This window comes from Crocodylus siamensis, chromosome 10, assembly GCF_052110815.1.
Source record: "Crocodylus siamensis isolate JL-2025a chromosome 10, ASM5211081v1, whole genome shotgun sequence".
Taxonomy (NCBI): domain Eukaryota; kingdom Metazoa; phylum Chordata; order Crocodylia; family Crocodylidae; genus Crocodylus; species Crocodylus siamensis.
In genome coordinates, this window is record NC_143404.1 from 2,813,286 (window position 1) to 2,831,798 (window position 18,513).

Sequence of the window (18,513 nt, forward strand, 5' to 3'; positions counted from 1 at the left end):
TTCATGACCTTTCCATGAATGTTCTCTTGACAGTAAAGCAGCAGCAAAGGAACCGGTTTCCCTTCCTGAGCTGTCAAAGCAGCTGGCAATGGCCAAGCAGCAACTGGCAGAATTTCCAGACAGTCTAAAGGTAAGGTTAAAATGGTTTCAGAAGGAGGTGGCTTTGCAGCTAAGAGTTGCAGGACTGGTAGGCACTGCCTGGGTTATTGCACCCTGTTCTTGCTGTAACAGGCATCCACGTCCTATAAAATTCCTCTGCTGCTGTCATTTCTGTGCCAGTGCTGCAAGTTAAGGGCTGCTTGATTTCTCTGCGCAGGGAATCAGCAACCTGAATGGGGGCTTGCTCAACTGTTCCTTGCTTTGCTGCTTGGAGACACAAGGACAGAAGCACGGCTTTGTGTGTCAATAGACACCTGCTTATGTCACTTTAGAGACCATTAATATTGCATGGTGGCTGCATAAAACTATTCACAGCCACCCCAAAACCACGTAGCAGCTCACCCTGTTAATAACGCAGATTAGTGAGAGTCTGGTTGGTTAAGGGTAGCTTGGTTTTGGTAGAGCTGTTTGCATTATGCTCTAGAAAGTGCATATGGGGAAGCACTACCAGTGGCTTCCCTTGCCAGGAGAGGGGCTGGGACTGTAGAGATGAAATTGGATCATGAGCAGTAATGCACCCCAAAAGAAACCAACACGCCAAAGCCATTTGTCTTGCCCATTTTGTGCCCCTTGGAGTCCTTCCATAGAAGATGGCAGTTGTGAGGCAGGGTACGTGCTTAGGAAAGAGAGAAGTTGGCTGGACATAAATCCAGTGCACGCTGGAAGAGGGAATGAGTAACATAGCATCCAGACTTGGCTTGCGCATGGTTTATGCCAGTCTAGGCCTTATTTCTAGAGGGGGCTCTGGTCTCCACACTAGCATTTCCAGTTCCCAGCACAAACACAACATGATACTTTTTTTTTTTGGCAGGCCTTCCCATTCCCAGATGTGTTGGAGTGCAGCCTGGTGTTCCTTCACATCCACTCCCAGAGCCACAGCGATGTGAGTCCGGAACTGCGGCAACAGGCCTTGGACCTGCTGTGGAAGTTCACTCAAGATGGGGCATATGAAAAGATCTGTGGAAAGTTCTTAACATGATGTTACTTTCACACCCAGCCCCCTCCATGCCCCCCACTGCCAGTAGCCTCACCAAGCCAGGGCGGTTCTTCTCTGACCTGAGGAATGATCTCTACTGCCACCACTGCTTTTTGAAGAACCATTGTTCTGGAAGGAGCACGGATCATCAAAAGTCAAGCTTACAAAGACTTTCACTACCAGCCAGTCAGCTACTCATGGCCTCATGCGCCTCCATGAGCGATACTATACCCATAACATTAGGAGACATTGGCTTCTGCCTTTAATGTATACAAGATCTTGTTTATATTTAGTTTTTTAATTTCTGGAGAGAGGAAAATTATGCAAGGGAAGCCCTTGGATTTACATACTGAAAACATGGTAAATGGTTTAAATGGCTACAGCTACCTTTTGGCAGTATAGGAGCGTTAGCTGTCATTTAAATAAAAGGCGCAGTATGTTTTTTTTTTTATTTTAAAGGACTTAATGCTCAAGCCAGTGTTAGTCCGGGGAGTCTGGGAAACTGATTAATGTTTTTTTGGAAGTGCAGGAAATTTGTGTTCCTTTAAATAAAAGCCTTATCCTTCCAGTCTTGCATTTAAATTGAAAGGAGGGTGGAGATAAAAGTATTTGTTCTCTAATAAGTGTGAGGCTAGTGTTTTTGAATGTTTTTTAAAGCTATTCTAGGTACTTAAAATATACATGTGATAGCTGACGTTCATTCCTTGGTTACTTCTAAGTAGGGCAAAGAATTGCTTACGCTCATTGCTCTGTACAGAGCACAACAAACACCTTGTTTTTCATGACAGAGTTTTCACATCCGTCTGATAGGAAGTGTCAACCTTTCCACATCTGCTGCAGAGGAACTTGGACCATCAGTGTTTCAGGTAGGATGTAAAATGACGGTCTTAAGAGTGTGCAGTTGGAGACGCTAGCAGTCTTCACAGAACGTTAGAAAAATGAACCCACTAAGGACCGTTTCCGTTCTTCATTAAGCAACAGTACAGGTGACAGCCTGGTTTCTGGAAGGGGTCCTGTTGTTTGGTTTTCCTCATTTGAATTGTCAGCTCCCCCTAGAAGGTGCAAAATGTTGTCATGCCCGTAAACTCAGCAGCAGTCTTGAGTTTACCCAGGTAAAGAGGATAGGAAGCAAAAGTGGGGTGTGCTGGTCATGGTCAAGTAACCCTTGTAAACTGAGCAGAAACCTAGACACAAGCTTTATTTTAAACATAAATAGGAAAGTGCTGCAGAGCAGAAATTGACAGAAGCTTAGGGCATGGAGAGATCAGAGAGATGGATTTACATATACTACAGGTAAAGCTAAGGCTTTGAAGATGAATAGAATGTGGGAGGAGCATGCACATGTCCTAATCCAACCTGTCATCTGGCCTCAAAGGCAGAGCAAGACAGAAGACCTGATCCATCCTAAAGAAGTGAGATTAAAGAGCATCAAAGCTGCTTTGGCAGAGAAGTAGGTAGGAACATAGTCCTGATTCTGATTAAGGCGAATTGCAGAATACTTCTCAGACAGCTATGGCCTAAACCCCTCCAGGTAGGCCAGAGAGAACCAGATAGCCAGACTCATCATGGCAAAGTGCCTGCAAACCAGGAGAGGGAGCTGTGGCTTTACAAAGCTGTGCATCTCTGTAAGCAGAAGTAGCCTAGGAAGAAGCTAAGCAGAGCTGCTGCAAGCACCAGAAGGTATAAAGATGACCAGCAACAGGGAATTAGCTTTTTATAGTAGCAAGGCTAATTTGAGGCCATACTGCATAAAAACCTAAGGCAAAGGGACTTGAGCTCTGCCTCACGAAACATATAGGTGTCCAAATCTCTAGTGGGATTTTCTGCCCAGTTCTTGTGCACTGCCTGGGTATACAGAAGCCAGCAAGCTGAGCATGGCTTCCTATCAAGGTAATGAAGTGGAAGAATGAAGGATAGGAGTATGCTTGCATCTCATCTCTTTCCTAGAGACAGGAAGTTAGATTAGAGATTCACAATCCTGAACTGTGATTTTACAGCAGGTTTTCTCCCAAGAGAATTGGATCCATCAGCTACTCTTACTCTAACATCTCAATGGAAAGAAACCTTCACATAGGGGATTGTCTTACACAAACTGCTGGCCTGGTGGACCTGCTAGATGATAGCAGTATAAATAAAGGATGAGGCTCCATCAACTGATGCATGAATCTCAGTTGCTTCACTAATGTTCAGTTTGGTTAGAATTGGTCTTGCAGTTTTACTCTACAGGCAAATGCAGTAAGTGAAATTAGCCACTTCATGACCTGTGTTGGTCACAGAGAGGGCAGCAGCTCAGCTTCAGAGCTGGTGCTTTGTAGAAGGACCAGAAACGGCCTGGTTAAAAAAAAAAAACAACCTTTATTTTACAAAATTAAAAACAGTATTTACAAGCATTTTAATTACCAGTTTAACATCAATCAAGAATCATTTAAGCTTGTTAAAATGCAAGACTTAAAATGAGAGGTTTAATTTGCTGTTCAAAAGAGGTTTTTCTTCTTATAGAAACATATTTCAGAGCTGTTCAAAAATAATGTGTATTATTAGAATGTCTAGTCAAAAATCGAACTCCTGAGCCTTCAATCTCCACTCTTTAGGATACTCCTCAAATCTTTACAAAGGGAGACGCAGTGGCTTTGAGGCCTGTTTAAACATCACTCCAATATGAAAGTAAATATAATTATTTGCCTAGTAAACTACTCCTACATACTGAAGTGAGATGAACAAGATCTTCTGCATCATCAAGTGAAACTGAGTGGCTGAAATTGTTTTGGTCCAAATTCCTGTTACAAAATCTCTAGAAGGCAAGCTTCCAGGTTGGTTCATCTACTCAGCACTTTATTCTGTTCATAACTATAAGAATTAAAATGAGGCTCAGTGATGTGACACACTTGTATTGCACAACAGTCCCAAAGGACCCTGTACAGCACAGCTGTTCAAAACACCCATCCTGGCCAGAGGCAAGACAGCTTGAGCTGAACACCTGCTGCAGAGAAGGTGTTTTGCTTTGTTCCCCATGCTCTGCCGTGAATGAGAGGGTCATTACATAAATGACACAGAAGGATAAAAGTGAGCAAAAGATGAGGAGCAGACATCACCTCACAGCATGCACAAGAAATTTTAAAATAAGCTTCCTAAAGGACCCTGCAAGGTTGCTGTGTCCAATTTCACTGGCATTTCAGAACTTCAGCTCTGCTGAATGTTCTCCATTTAAGTCTTCCTTGCAGATTCGGTATTTAAAAAAAAAAAAAGAAAGAAAAGAAAAAAGAGGAGGTATACACATTTAGATTCTCTCTCCTGCCCTTGGTATTAAAAAGATGGCAAACCACCAATGCTGGTATTGTTATGAATTCAGAACTCCCTTTCAGGTTTGAAATGAAGATGCTTTTTTTTCCCCCTTCATCAAAACTCTAGTCTTTCTGCCAAATGCATGCGGTAGATGCCCTTTGTTTGACAGAATTGGAAAAGTTTCTGACAGCAGTCGCTGTTCTGGGACCATGTCCTGCTGACGGGTCTCCATTTCTCACTGCTGCATGTTGTTGATAATGGCGAGAATGCTCATCTTCTCTTGAGCCGATTCCACGTCCTCACTTTGCTTCTGTGCCACTCCTGTGCCAAGGCCGTACAGCCGGCCACAGTACTTTGCATCATCAATTGAATCCTCAAAGAACAACTGCAAGGGAGGGGAAAAATTTCTTTTTATTTACTGATTTCTCCCTTTTTTAGCGTGCATTTGTAAATCAGTTTAACCTCATACGCATACAGCTTTGTTTAAATGCAGCAGCTTCAGCAGTGGAAGGTGGCAATTAGCAACCAGGGGAAGAGAACTCAGGGGGGCTCATTTTTTGAAGCTTAAAGGGCTGGCACAAGACTCCAAAAAATCAAGAGGCCAGGAGGTGTGTGTGGGGACAGTGGGTAGGGAAGAGAACAGACAAGCCATAGCCTGGGTTCTCCCTCCAATTTTGCAGCTGGAAAGAGGAAAGCAATTCATGGATACCTCTTTCATCCTGAAGAAGGCCATTCCCGTGAGCAGCGAGTCTGATCCTGCCTGATGCTGTCGTCCAATTCGTTGCAAATCCAGCTGATCTGCAACTTCTTGAAGACCTCCCTGGAAAAGGGAGGAGAAAAATTATTTTTATCACCTGGAATCAGCCCCTACGAAGGCTACCAGGCAGCATGCCTCCTTTAGCCAAGTCATATCGACATCAAGTGAAAATGCTGATTGACATCTTTAAGCAGTAAAGAGCACACTTGGTTTTAGCCAGCTTTTGAAAAAGCTGCCCCCTGAAGTAGAAGTTCTTGTAAATGCTTCTTAACTGACTAATCAAAAGATTAGGGGAAATGGAACAAATTTATCTTCTGGTGACATACAGCTAAAACCAAAGTAATTGGACTGTGCCCCCTATACACAGATACAAATGTCAAAATACTGTACAACTACAATCTGTCCTACATTTGAGCTTTTGCGTACAAGATGTGATAAACAGTGGAAATCCCACTTGCTAATGCAATCTAGTTACTGGTAAGAAGTAAATACCTTAAGGTTTTTACAGCTCTTCATTAGGTACTTGACATCATAGATGGATGGGAAGAAAAGGTTCAAAATATGAAAGAATTCATGTTCCTCCTCAGGGAGTCTGGAGTCCGTCAGCAATTTCACCATGTAGCCAAAATCATAGCCACTGACAAAAGAGTGGTACAAAGTCTATTAAATAAGCAGCAGAAATAGCCAAAAGCATAACATTTTCTTTACATCAGAGTTGTTATTAACCAGATCCTAGCATTCATGCTGCTCACCTTGAGGCAGGACCTCTGCTTGCTTCATCAATACTACGGTTTCACAAGATAAGCTAAAATAAAAATAGCTAGACTGTTTTGGGGGGGGAGGGGGAAGAAACAATTGCCTTTAGTCACTGAGAAAATATCTGTGTGGAAGAGAGGAATTTTTAACATGTAAGAGAGAAAAAAGGAGCTAATCTTACAGACCTATCCCTTTGCTGCTTCTTATCTCAACTTGGGATGGTTTGAGGGGGGAAGCAATTATGCATTCAAATAACTCAGGCGATAAGCAAGCCTCACCTTCAAGCCCTCTTTCTCTGAACAGTAAAGTTACGTTCAAAGCAAAGTTCATGAGAGAAAGAAGCAGTATTGTCTGGTACAAGGAAACAAACCCCTTATGTCCCAGGGTACTTAAGTTTAATAAATTCCTCCTTATGTTTTCACTTCTGTTTTCTGTTAACATCTCCTGTTCGCAAGCATGGAATATACCCAGGTTTAGGGCAAAGCAAATGGTACCAAGCCACCTGCATGCGTTGCGCTCTCCATTTACTTAGTTAAATAACCAAAAGATATAAATTCACCCTTTGAAAACTGGACTTGTGCCTCTAAAAATAAAGACGAGGGATCTTATTGACAAGAGAATTGCTATTCATTTTCCAGCCCCAACATTCCCTGCATTCCTCTTGGACACACCTGTGAAACGAGAGCCATTTAACATTGTCGCTGAGGACCACCCCTGAGGTCATGAGCAGCTCTGCGAAGTGCAGGGTATCAATGCCTTCCTCCTCATGCTTCTGGAACTGCAGCCCAGAATTTGCCAGGAGATCTATGGAATCCTGTGAGTACATGTCCTCCCTAAAAGGAAATGGGAGCTTCACATCAGCTGGGCTGGTCAGGCAGGCTCATGCCCAACACGAAGGATCCCCTTCCTTTCCCCCCTCCCCAGTTTTATATTTCAAAACACAGGTACAGTGACCAACGAAAGCATCACCAGGCCCTATAATTCTGGTCTTTCAGTGACCTGGAGATCAGATTGAATTACAGATGAAAAAGTTCTTCTAATTGCCAACTTCAACCAAGCAAACTTTTGCCCATTGTTCTCCCATTAACAGTAACTTTGTTAATGATTATGCTGTTGACATGCAAAGCATTCACCTAAATGTGAATGCCAAACCGTTTAAGAACGTTTTTGGGTCACTCGTTCTGTGGTTCAGAAGACTTACGTTAGATTGAATTTGAAATTGAACTGCCAGGTGTTGATCCCAGAAGGATACTCTCCTTTCTCATTCGTGAAGGTTAAGCCCAGCTGGATAATTTTCAGGAGGTCTACGTTACACCGGAGGAGCTGATACTGGTAATCAATGGAGCTGCGAAATTCACCAATTGGCCTCACCACAACTCCTGGAAACTCTGTGTCCTAGAAAAGAAACACGGGTGAAAGGAAACTAAGTTAGCAAAGTTGCATGTTCTGGTTGACCTAGAGCCCGAAAAACTGCAACAGCCACCTTTTCTATAAAATGACAAATTTACGAATAATTTTGCTTTATCTGCTTCCCCCCCCCGCAACAGTACTTGAAATAACCAAGAAACCTGAAATTCATACTGCTTGCTTATTACTTTATACAACTAAGGTAAATGAACAAAGTTTAGAAAACATAAAGAAAACCTGCAATTGCATACTGTTTCTATTTCATCCCCAATTTCCAGAGGGGGAGAAAAAAGCATCTTTCTGTGGCCATGTAGTTTGCTAGCACTTGCCACCCTTTAATTATATTTGGCACCCTTTTTCACATTTTATTATGCAAAAGTATAATACACCCGGTCATCCATAGTGCACAGCCATAGATAGCTAGGAGATTATTACCCTCCCCCCGCCCTTGGGCAATAACCTCTTCATCTTTCCAATAACTACAAAAGTATCTATTTTATAGCCATCAATTCATACAGTTCTAAACACTGGTTTAAAAGAACAACAATGTGGTTTTGTTTGTAGGGTGATATTCCAGGTTAAGGCAGATTAGCATTGGTTTTTGGAAAACATTCACTCTAAATAAACCAGCTAGTAATTTATACAGTATCAAAGTGTAAAGAGGCTCCTTAATAACACAGAAAATGTTTAATATAAAACATATTAGTTAGCTAATAAGTGCACATGTTGTCTTTGCTATTACGTCAAATTCCTGCGGTTTCTTGCTCAGAGATGCACATCCACCTGCTATCCACTAGTCTTACCAAGGAGCATATAAAAGAGGTGAATCTTTCTTTGCATATTTGCAATAATCTCTCCGCAGCCCAATCTTTCCTCCGTCTGATCCTACAGTGTCAGTCAAGTATATGTGACTTCAGACTAGCTACAGAAATGTAGTGCCAAGTAGTCATCCTAACTGCAAGATCAAATAGAAAGATATGCTGGTGGGGGATGCTGAAGCTCCTGTTTCAGCACATAGGATCCAGAGGCCTGAGAGTTTCAGCAGGGATGGAATCCATTCATATTTACCCATTCACATAGTGGGTGCTACTAAGAATTGGCCTTTTTAGACACCACAGCATTTGCAGAAGGACCCACATTTAAAAGAAAGGGGGTTACAATACACTGCTCTTCACAACAGCCTAGCTTTTCATTGGCACCCAATGTGTATACACACACCCCTGCACACAATTTGCAAGGGACTTCAGCTTATTTGATATTTAGAATCATTAAGTACAGGTCAGCTCTATTATTTAATAATAACTAAATGTAATTAATGATCAAATATGGCATGAAGCAAGGAAATCCAAGATTTATATTTAATTAGTTTTGCAATGTTTTCCCCGCTCCCAACCCCACACACGAGGAATTCCATCTCAACAAGATTCTCGAAAATTTTAAATAAATGCATCTATCCGAACCAATCGACGTGATATTTGAGGCCAAATTATCCTCCACTCTGAGGCTGTAGTGACTGACCGACCATTCACTATGAAGCAGTCCTATTAGCTAACGAGTTGCAACTTGCATGCCTTTTGCCATATGCCAGCAAGAAATTTCTCTCAGCCAAATCGGCTGTGTCATTCAAGCTAGCTAAATCAAAATGTTTATGACCAAATGACCATCTTGTTATTTTAATTCTCTCTCATACAAACAAAGTAATACAATCCCTGTCATTAAGTATAATAGATCTCATCTGTTTAGGACTGCCTGCCCTGTGAAATTATGCAGGTATGTAATGAAGCATAAAGCTATCTGTATAAATCTTAAGAAAGTCTATATATTAAAAACCCAGTCAAGTGTTGAATGCTAACTAGTTTCCCAACTGTTTGCTCCACATACTATTGGGCTCACGCTGACCTGGGAAAACAAACATTTTTTGTCTTGAGTGACCTACCCCCTGCTGAAATCCCTTTACTTCGACAGCTTAAATGGTCATTAAAAAGCACCATTTTCTTACCATGGCGATGTATCTGTAACTGAGAACAATTTCTCGAATTTTTCTCATCTCTTCTTCCAGATTGTTTGCCCATACTTCACAGATAACCTGGCTGTTCTCTGCAAGTGCTGCTGGCATCTTGCAGGAATTGGAATAGAAGCACCCAATGGCGTGTCTGGGTGGTCAGTACTGTGGTGTGGAGCTGCCAGCTCTGTGGCTCAGTCAGCACTGCAAGAAATGCAAACTCACATTTATATCTACACTGTTCCACAAGTCAGGACATGCTGGCAGACACAACCAGTCAAGTTTCTGCCTTGCGGTGTCAGTTCAGCTGAAATGTCTGAATTAACACATTCTTTCTTACTTCTAATACATCCTTAACAGGCAGTCAAGGGACAAAGAAAAGGGAAAAAATTCTTAGTTAGCAAAAAGGTACCCAGACTACCAACTTCAGCTGAGACAAGCCAATGTTTCTCCTCCTTTTAGGTCTGCACTTTAAGCGTAGGGCTTGTTTGCACACATCATTTGGCAAGGATTTAATTGCGTAAAGTTTTGCAACATTTCTGTTCAGCTGCTTCAGGAAACTTAAAGTAGTAAGATGTGTGCTGTCATCTGCAACTCACCGCAGCCTGGTCTAGCTGCTCTGGAGAAATCTTAATAGAAATCAGAGAGAAGTGGGGCCAGATGGGACCTCCCGAGGTCATCCTGCCCAACCCCCTGCCCGAGGGAGGGTCAGCCTTCACAGTCTGTGGAATAAGCGCCTTCCAGATGGGGTGCAATCAACTACTGGATGGTCACCTCACTGGGGTCACCTGACCCCCAGTCATCTCTCCTACTGGGTGCAAGGGGCTGGACTCAATCACCTTCCAAGGTTCCTTTCATCCCTAACATCTATGAATCCTTCTGCAACCCTCTCTGAACCATGCTGCACCATACCGATTAGTACAACCCTCTGCAAACCATACCACACCATGCCAATTGTAGTGCATCCTTCTGTCTGAGGCATGGTTTGGAGAGGGATGATCCTGCCGCACCATGCCAATTAGTGCAACACTCTGCACACCACGCCGCACCATGCCAATTAGTGCATCCCTCTGCAAACCATGCCAATTAGTGCATCCCTCTGCAAACCATGCTGCACCATGCCGATTAGTGCATCCCTCTGCCCAAGGCATGGTTTGGAGAGAGATGATCCTGCTACACCATGCCAATTAGTGCATCCCTCTCCGCACCATGCTGATTAGTGCATCCCCCTGCAAACCATGCCGCACCATGCCGATTAGTGCATCCCTCTCCAAACCATGCCGATTAGTGCATCCCTCTGCCTGAGGCATGGTTTGGAGAGGGATGATCCTGCTTCTGGCAGAGGGATGCAGTCATTGGCATTGTGTGGCATGGTTTGGAGTGGGATGATCCTGCCACACAAAGCCAATCAGTGCATCCCTCTGCCTGAGGCAGGACCATCCCTCTCCGAATCATACCACACCACAACGATGTCCTACAAATATAACGAAACCGGCCCAACCTCGCGCGTGGACCGAGCAAGACCCGTCGAGCCCTTTCTTGTGCTCTGGTGACAGCGAGCCAGGTCTCGCCACACGCACGTGGGCAGACCGGGTCCATCTGGCTGCTTGCTCTCTGCCAACACGAGACCGAGGGGGTCACAAAGGTTTAAACGCGAGGATTTCTTCTTCACCCAGCGCGTTGTGGCGGGGTGCAGGGGGAAAGCCGAGAGGTCAGTGCGTGTTTGGAGGACCAGGGCCGCTAACGAGCACGGGGGGCTTCCAAATGGAAACGTCCCAGCCCTTAAGGGACAGGGGTCGAGTTTCGTCGAGACCAGCAGACGCAACATTCATCACGCAGCCCTCCTCCTCCTCCTCCTCTCGACGGGCCTCCATTAGGAACCGGGTTAACAAGGTCATACGGGGCTCCCCGATCTTCAAACGGTCCCCGGTGCCTCCTCCACCGAGCCTGGCCCAAAACCCCCCTCCCGCTGCAAGTGGATCAAATTAATCTGGTTTAAGAGCGTTCACACGAGCGGCTATTTCGGAGCGAGGCCTCCCCCACTCCCCCCCCCAGCACCTGCTCGCTGCGCGTCACCCCGGCTCCTTCCCGCTCCCACCGGGCCCGGCGAAGCGAGGGAGGGAGTGAGGGGTAGGCCCCGGGACTGCTCTTCCTGCGGCCGCTCTAGCCCCCCCCGACTCGTCTGCTCCTCCCCGCCGGGAGGAGAGAGGGCTGGCGGACTTCCGGCGCGAAGTCCTGCCGCCAGCGGAAATTCCTGTTTGCCTTCCGCTCTCTCGCGAGAGCCCAAGTTAGCGTGAACTGCATCAGGTCTTGCCGTCACTGCACATGCGTCGGAAAGTGAGCCTCGTGTCGCGACGCCCTGCTCACTTGGAGCATGCGCGTGGGGAAGAGGGCAATAATGCTGAAGGACGCATGCGTGAAGTTGGCCGTTCCATTTTTATCCTCGTCCCCCTCTCTGATTCTAGTGGACTTTCCCAAGTCTATCTCTCCAGGCGCTGTTGGGAGAGTCCATGATCCCCTTCGGGCGGGGGGGAGAAGTGGGAGAGTCCATTCACTTATATAGGGTGGCTGCTGCATGAGGGGGAAATTCATTCGGATTAAGAGTGTCAGCACGGGCAATTCGGTGCTAATCCTGTGTGCTGATGTCAACTTGTTTTCTGGTGGTCTCCGTTTTGTGCAGGCCCCTGCTATGTTACATGTGTCGCGCAGCTCCCTGGCTCGCTGCGCAATAAATGTGGACCGGACACAAGCGCCAGGCAACAATCGCGCCCCGAACCCACTCGTTGAGACCAGCCGTGCGTGCAAAGCGATTGTTGCGCCATCAAAACGACTCTCCAGCTCAAAAAAGAGCTGGCCGGCACCAAGGCACGTGCTCAAAAATTGAAAATGAAGGGGATGTAGTGGCTTTTTCTGAGGGTTGATATAATGGTCCTCTTCATCCATGAACAGCTATTGCAGGAATCCAGGATCTTTTAATCAAGACGAGTTTCCTGACTGGTTCCTTTTTTAAGTGGAAAATGTAATTACAAGAACGTCAGTACTTTGCTTCAGTAGGGGATAACTTGGCCTTACTAATCGTTTTTCTTTTGTTGGATTAATGCCGGTACTTCGTAAATACAGGCAGTCCTCCGACTAATGACGTGATTGGTTCCTAAAAACAGCTTCTTAAGTCAAAACATTGTAACCCGGAACTGATTTTCTCATAGGAAACAATGTTATAAATGTTACAAATGGGGGGTGGGTTTCTGAACCAAAAATAACCCAGCATTTTGTACTTGATCAATTATAGATGAGTAACATAGCTACATTAATGTATTTATATTGTAAATAGCAATCCTGTTGATTTGGAAGGACTTCTTTGAGGTGACTTTGCTGGACTTTTTGAAGGGCTCTTGGGTGGAGTCTTGTCAGGAGTCTCGGCTGCAGGTTTTTCTGGAGTCTTGTCCACTTTCTTAAAGAAAGCGTCCAAGGAAGTTTGGACAGATGTTCTCCAGGGAGATGGGTGACTCAGTGAGCTTGTTCGCTGGCATGGCGTCACATCTGGAACGGGCTGCCAAGAGAAGTGGTACTATCACCTAACTTGGAGGTCTTCAAGAGGAGGCTTGATAGGCACCTGGCTGGGGTCATCTGACCTCAGTCCTTTTCCTGCCTGGGGCAGGGGGTCGGACAGGATGATCTATGAATCAGATCAAGCCTTGTAAAGTCGAAACTGATGTCATAAAGTTGAAACAGGGCATCAATTTAGAAATGTAAGTGCGAAACATAACTCAAAACGTAAGTCAAGGACTGCCTGTACTTCAAAAATCATTTTAAAAAGAATACTTTTTTAAATAGCATCAGTTGAAGGACTGATGACGGCAGCCAACTAAGACTGGAAGAGGGCCAATGTGGTTCCCATCTTCAAAAAAGGGAGGAAGGAGGACCTAGGAAGTTATAAACCAATCAGTCTTACCTCAATCCTGGGTAAGCTTTTTGAGAGAGTTATGTCCACAAGGGGCGAGCGGGGGAGATCATGCTCAGGGGCAACCAACACGGGTTCATCAGCGGCAGGTTCTGTCAGACCAACCTGGTGGCCTTCTACAACCAGGTCACCAAATCCCTGGCTGCAGGGGTAGCAGTGGACATCGTCTTTCTGGACTTTCGAAAGGCTTTCGACACTGTCTCTCACCCCGTTCTCATTAAGAAACTGGGGGCTGTGGCGTAGACACCCACTCAGTCAGATGTGTCACCAACTGGCGGGAGGGCCACACCCAGACAGCGGTGGTGGACGGGGCATGTTAGACCTGGAGGGACGTGGGCAGTGGGGCCCCCCAGGGCTCGGTCCTCGGGCCCGCACTGTTCAACATCTTCATCAGTGATTTGGACGAGGGGGTAAAAAGCACCTGTTTAAATTTGCTGACGACAGTAAGATGTGGGCGGATGTGGGCAGGAATAGGCAGCAATCAGACCTAGACAGGTTACAGGGGTGGGCAGATGAGAACAGGATGGGATTCAACACTGACAAGTGCAAGGTGCTGCACCCGGGGAGGAACAACCGGCACCATACCTACAGGCTGGGGAACTCCCTTCTCATCAGGGGAGGCAGAAAAGGATCTTGGAGTCAGCATTGATGGCAAGATGAACACGGGCCGGCAGTGTGGGGACGCGGTCAGGAAGGCCAACCGCACCTTGTCCTGCATCCACAGATGCATCTCGAGCAGGTCCAGGGAGGTGATCCTCCCCCTCTGTGCGGCACTGGTCAGGCCGCAGCTGGAGTCCTGCGTCCAGGTCTGGGCGCTGCACTGGAGGAGGGATGTGGGCAGCATGGAGAGGGTCCAGAGGAGGCCACTCGCATGGTCAGGGGCAGCAGGGCAGGCCCTATGAGGAGAGGCGACGGGACCTGAACCTATTCAGCCTCCACAAGAGAAGGCTGAGGGGGATCTAGTGGCCTGTTACAAACTAGTCGGGGGGACCAGCAGGCATTGGGGGAGTCCCTGTTTCCCCGAGCACTGCCAGGAGTGACCAGGAATAACGGTCACAAGCTGGCAGAGGGGAGATTCGGGCTAGATATCAGGAGGCGCGACTTCACAGTCAGGGCGGCTAGGGTCTGGAACCAACTTCCAAGAGAAGTGGTGCTGGCTCCTACCCTGGGGGTCTTTAAGAGGGGGCTGGATGAACACCTTGCTGGGGTCGTTTGACCCCAGTACTTTTTCCTGCCACAGCAGGGGGTCAGACTTGATGATCTGCACAGGTCCTTTCCGACCCTACCAGCTATGAAACTATAAGAGGTCTGATGTGTCTTTTAGTATCATTTGGCTTGTATGGCAATGTGTGTGGTAAATTCACTATGCTGGAGGTGAATGTTGTCTTTGTTTGCTGGAACAGCTCTAGCTCCATGGTACATATCTTTTGGTAGTCTAGTGAGTGCATCCTGAGTCATCTCAGCAAAAATACTGGAAGTCAAAAGGATGTAACCAAGTTGGCTGTGTGCGCTTTGCTGTGAGAAGTTTAATGGAATAAGGATTCAAAGGTGGGATAGGGAGTAAAGATGTAGACAATGCACTGGAGTGGTTTCCATTAGCAAGATTTCTGCCACGACTTAGGGAGGTGGAGAGGACCTGGCAAGAAAGAACTGTGATGTTTCTTTTCTTTTCTTTTTTTTTTGAATAATTCCCTAAAAGTACAAGATGGAAGTTGAACAGTTGCTCTCCATCTTTCTAAGGACCCATAGTTGCAGTATCTTAAGTCTTCAGTATATCCTCAGGCTTCTTTTATTGTTGAATACAGGGTTTCAGTAAGCTTTGAACCATAGCATCAGTATGAAAAAGTCTGCAGGCAGCTGTACGGCATGTCATAGTAGTTGGAAACTCCTTTCTGTACATGTCTAGGTGTATACAATTCCTGACTGCCAGCCTGTGCCATCAAAAGATCATTGGCCTCTTTTTTTATAAAAAGTGCCTTCCTAATAGAATGATTTCAGACAGCCTGTTCTTTATCGAGTATCCATTTCAAAAGGACGTAAATTTTGAAAATGGTTATGTTTAAACAGCGCTAGGATGAAGTAGTCTTGGAAAGAAACTGCTCAGTAAAGTGCAAGATTTATAATATACTAAGTTTTTCTGAAGACAGTAGGTTGAACTGCACAGATAACACTTCTAAGGTAACATGGGTTTATTCACATGGTTTATTCACATAACAGTGCAATATGGACTGATAAATACTTTACAGTGGGCAAAGGGCTATTGCAAAATAAGATAAACTCATTTTATCCTACTGCAAAGCCATTTACAGCTGCTGTTCTCAGGGCAGCAGGCTGTTGGTGCATGTTGCTCTCAGGTACTGTTTATCAAACACATAGTAAAAATATCATTTGTGTTTCAGCCAGGTTCTATCCTAGCACATTTTTTCCATATTGGAAATTGTTTTATAAATTGGATAGGATAAATTAACATCTCTGAGGATGGAGTGGGTGGTTAGCAGATGAAATGAAGATGCTTGTTTGAAGTGTCTAAACAGCATTTTACAATTCTTCTCATAACTGACTTTTCTGGCGTGGGAGTAAAATCAAGTAGAATCAGAGCCCATGGCAGAGGTGATGTCTTTTATTAGCCCAGCTAAATATTTGCAAAAAAAAATTTCTTTATTTGCAAGCTTTAGGGCACAATTACCCTTCCTCAGGCATAGGAGAATGCAAAGATTGTAAAATTGCTCCTAGGTGGAAATGAAAACTCATATTTCACAGGAGAGTGGGAGGTGTTGTAAGGCCTCCTGGTTGAAATAGTTCATTTCAGCTCTCTGTTCTACATTTTACCTTTTTTGAAATGGCTGCAAGCTTTTGTGCAGGTACTCCATAAATACCTTTTAAGTAGCACTTTGAGACCTATTTATATGTAATACAAACTGTGTATAATATTAGTCTAAAGACAAAAGGCTCATGATTTATCATATAGTTCATTAAGCTGTCCCCACCTCCCTCCAGCAGAGTTAACAGCATTTCAAGCCATGGTGACCCCACAGCTCAGCGCTGCCCAGTTCGTGTGTGTACCCCAGATACCCCCCAGAAAGGTTCCATGTGCTAATTAGCCCTTCCTCATCACTAGAACCAGGTGTTCTTATCATGAGTCCTGGGATCCTCCAAAATGTATATGCAGATGAGACATAGGGCATCCTGGTCCAGCTTCACCGCATGGAGGGACCACTAATCATATGAGAGAGGGGCTGACAGAAGGATTCTGGGTGAACTGTTTGGAGCCCAGTTTGGTGATGTTTGCCAGGCCATAAAGGCTGGTGAAGAAATAGGGCTCATGGGAAATGGAAAAGATAGGCGCAGCTCAGTTGTGGGAGTGAAGATAAAGTAAAAAATATATGCAATTTGGTGGCTCACCGTGAGATTAAAAAAGAATAGGTGCTGAAAGGGACTGCACTCAGTGGACACTAACATATATCTTATTCAGATGGGTTGCACCAGCCTGTCTTGGTGGTAGCATGTTTGTCCCATCAGCATGTTTGTCCAATGTCCATGTATTTTATTGGCATGATCGGCGTTGGCTGCATTTAATCAATGTCACAGTTTCCACTGCTGAGCATATACTGCTTTTAACAGCAGTTCAAAGATGGACAACGTATTTAGTGAAATTTCCTTGTATGCAAATGTAAGACAAGGGGCTTTTTTCCCCATGCTGATTGCGGGGGGGAAAAAACTTGTATTCAAGTAAATATGGTACTTTTACTCTATGCCTTAGATAATATAAGCTGCCTCTTCCCTGCATGAGAGAGCAGTCATGCCATATGATATTCCACCTGCAGTTTATTTGGCTGCCTATTGTGTCTTTGCAATGCCAGTGTCATTCCAGCTCATGCTAACGGCAATTAGATTGTCAGGTCTTATAATGGACTAATCTGAAAAGTTTTTTAGAAGGTACTGAACCTGTTTGACTGTCTTCCAGGTCCCAGCAGTAGTTACTGTATTTTTGCATCTTTCTTCCTAGACGCACCTGTTCTCTGTAGTGTGTATATCCTCACACCGTGAGCATATACAGCTGTGACGACTAGTTCTTCAGTAATTTCCTCTGTTAACATTTTGGAGAATGGGCACAGCAGACACTCTAAGGACCTAATCTTGCAGGTCCAGCAAAACTACCATTGATTTGACCTCAGTGTGGGCATTGCTAGGGCAATCACAAAGGCTGTCTGTGAAAGGTTTAATAAAGAATAAGGCTTTTTCTTTTGAGTGCACAGCGGCCCAGATTCTGCCCGCCTTTCCTCCTGTGCAATCCCATTCACATCCTGGGGCTTGCTAGATGTAACCAAGGGCAGAGATGCTTCATGCTGAAGACCTGAGTGCAGCTGAGATGCGATCAACCGGAAAGGACATTTTTAAAGTCAAGTTGTTGTTAGCAAAGGTTAATGACACAGGAACAGAAACCTCCAGATCAGCCCCACAGCAGGCATGGCACATGCACAAGAAATGCAGAGTCTCCCATACCCATGGAGAGGTAGTTCAGTCTCCATGCCTCTAAACCTCTGCCAGGCTGTGGAGACTGTCAGCGAAGGGACCAGTCAGGGCCAAGGACAGGGCTGTTTGCTATGCCATGGACTTCCTGCCCACTTGGGATTTCAAGAGCCCTCATATTGGTAACTGTTTTCAGTCATTGCTAACCTGGGCTGGATTCCAAGCAGTGACCAAGCAGTGATAAGCTCCCTTATCAAGTTACCAACCTCTGGCACCCAGTCCCCTATGCTATGCGAGTTAAGATTGCACGGTGTCCTCAAATGTTAATCCCTTGCCAGCAATTTATTCTGCGGGAGCAGATTTTTTAAAACTCCCTATTTAGTTTTTCATCCTGGCATCATGATAGAAAAAGTTTGTCTGTCTCACATTTCATAAGACTTGCTTGCATACTCCCAGATGGGCTGGAACAGCCCCCTGGGCACAGCATATTCCAGGAACAGTCAGGTTCAAGGGAAGGCTGTGTTTTAGCATACTCAGAAAAAGTTGTTTTTGTCTGTTTCCCCATCGTCTTTTGCCATCCCGTTCCCAAGGGCTCTCTGGGTTGAATGCTAACACACTCTATAAAATACTTATTATGCAATTTTCCTCACTTGCAAAAAACACCCGTGGGAGGGGCATTACAGCTTTAAAGGTGAAAAGTCACCCACAGACTAATGTGAAGGTTGTTATTGTTGTCAGCAGCA

At 45.2% G+C, this 18,513-nt stretch overlaps 2 protein-coding genes across 2 annotated transcripts in view; one reads left to right on the forward strand and one right to left on the reverse strand.

Moving 5' to 3' along the window:
• GEMIN5 (gem nuclear organelle associated protein 5) overlaps nt 1-3,830 on the forward strand; it is a 26,563-nt gene extending 22,733 nt beyond the window's left edge. Inside the window, exons 27-28 of the mRNA XM_090020672.1 lie at nt 34-130; nt 971-3,830. Of these exons, the coding sequence (XP_089876798.1) occupies nt 34-130; nt 971-1,138 (265 nt within the window). The 3' untranslated portion in view covers nt 1,139-3,830. The remainder of the gene's footprint in view (nt 1-33; nt 131-970) is intronic.
• CNOT8 (CCR4-NOT transcription complex subunit 8) lies at nt 3,471-11,559 on the reverse strand. The gene is made up of 7 exons (XM_090020673.1): nt 11,398-11,559; nt 9,337-9,543; nt 7,132-7,325; nt 6,602-6,763; nt 5,667-5,811; nt 5,127-5,237; nt 3,471-4,802 (listed from the first exon to the last, which is right to left on the reverse strand). The coding sequence occupies exons 2-7, from the start codon at nt 9,451-9,453 to the stop codon at nt 4,653-4,655; spliced, it is 879 nt and encodes a 292-aa protein (XP_089876799.1). The 5' UTR covers nt 9,454-9,543; nt 11,398-11,559; the 3' UTR covers nt 3,471-4,652.
• Between the last annotated feature and the right edge of the window lie 6,954 nt (nt 11,560-18,513).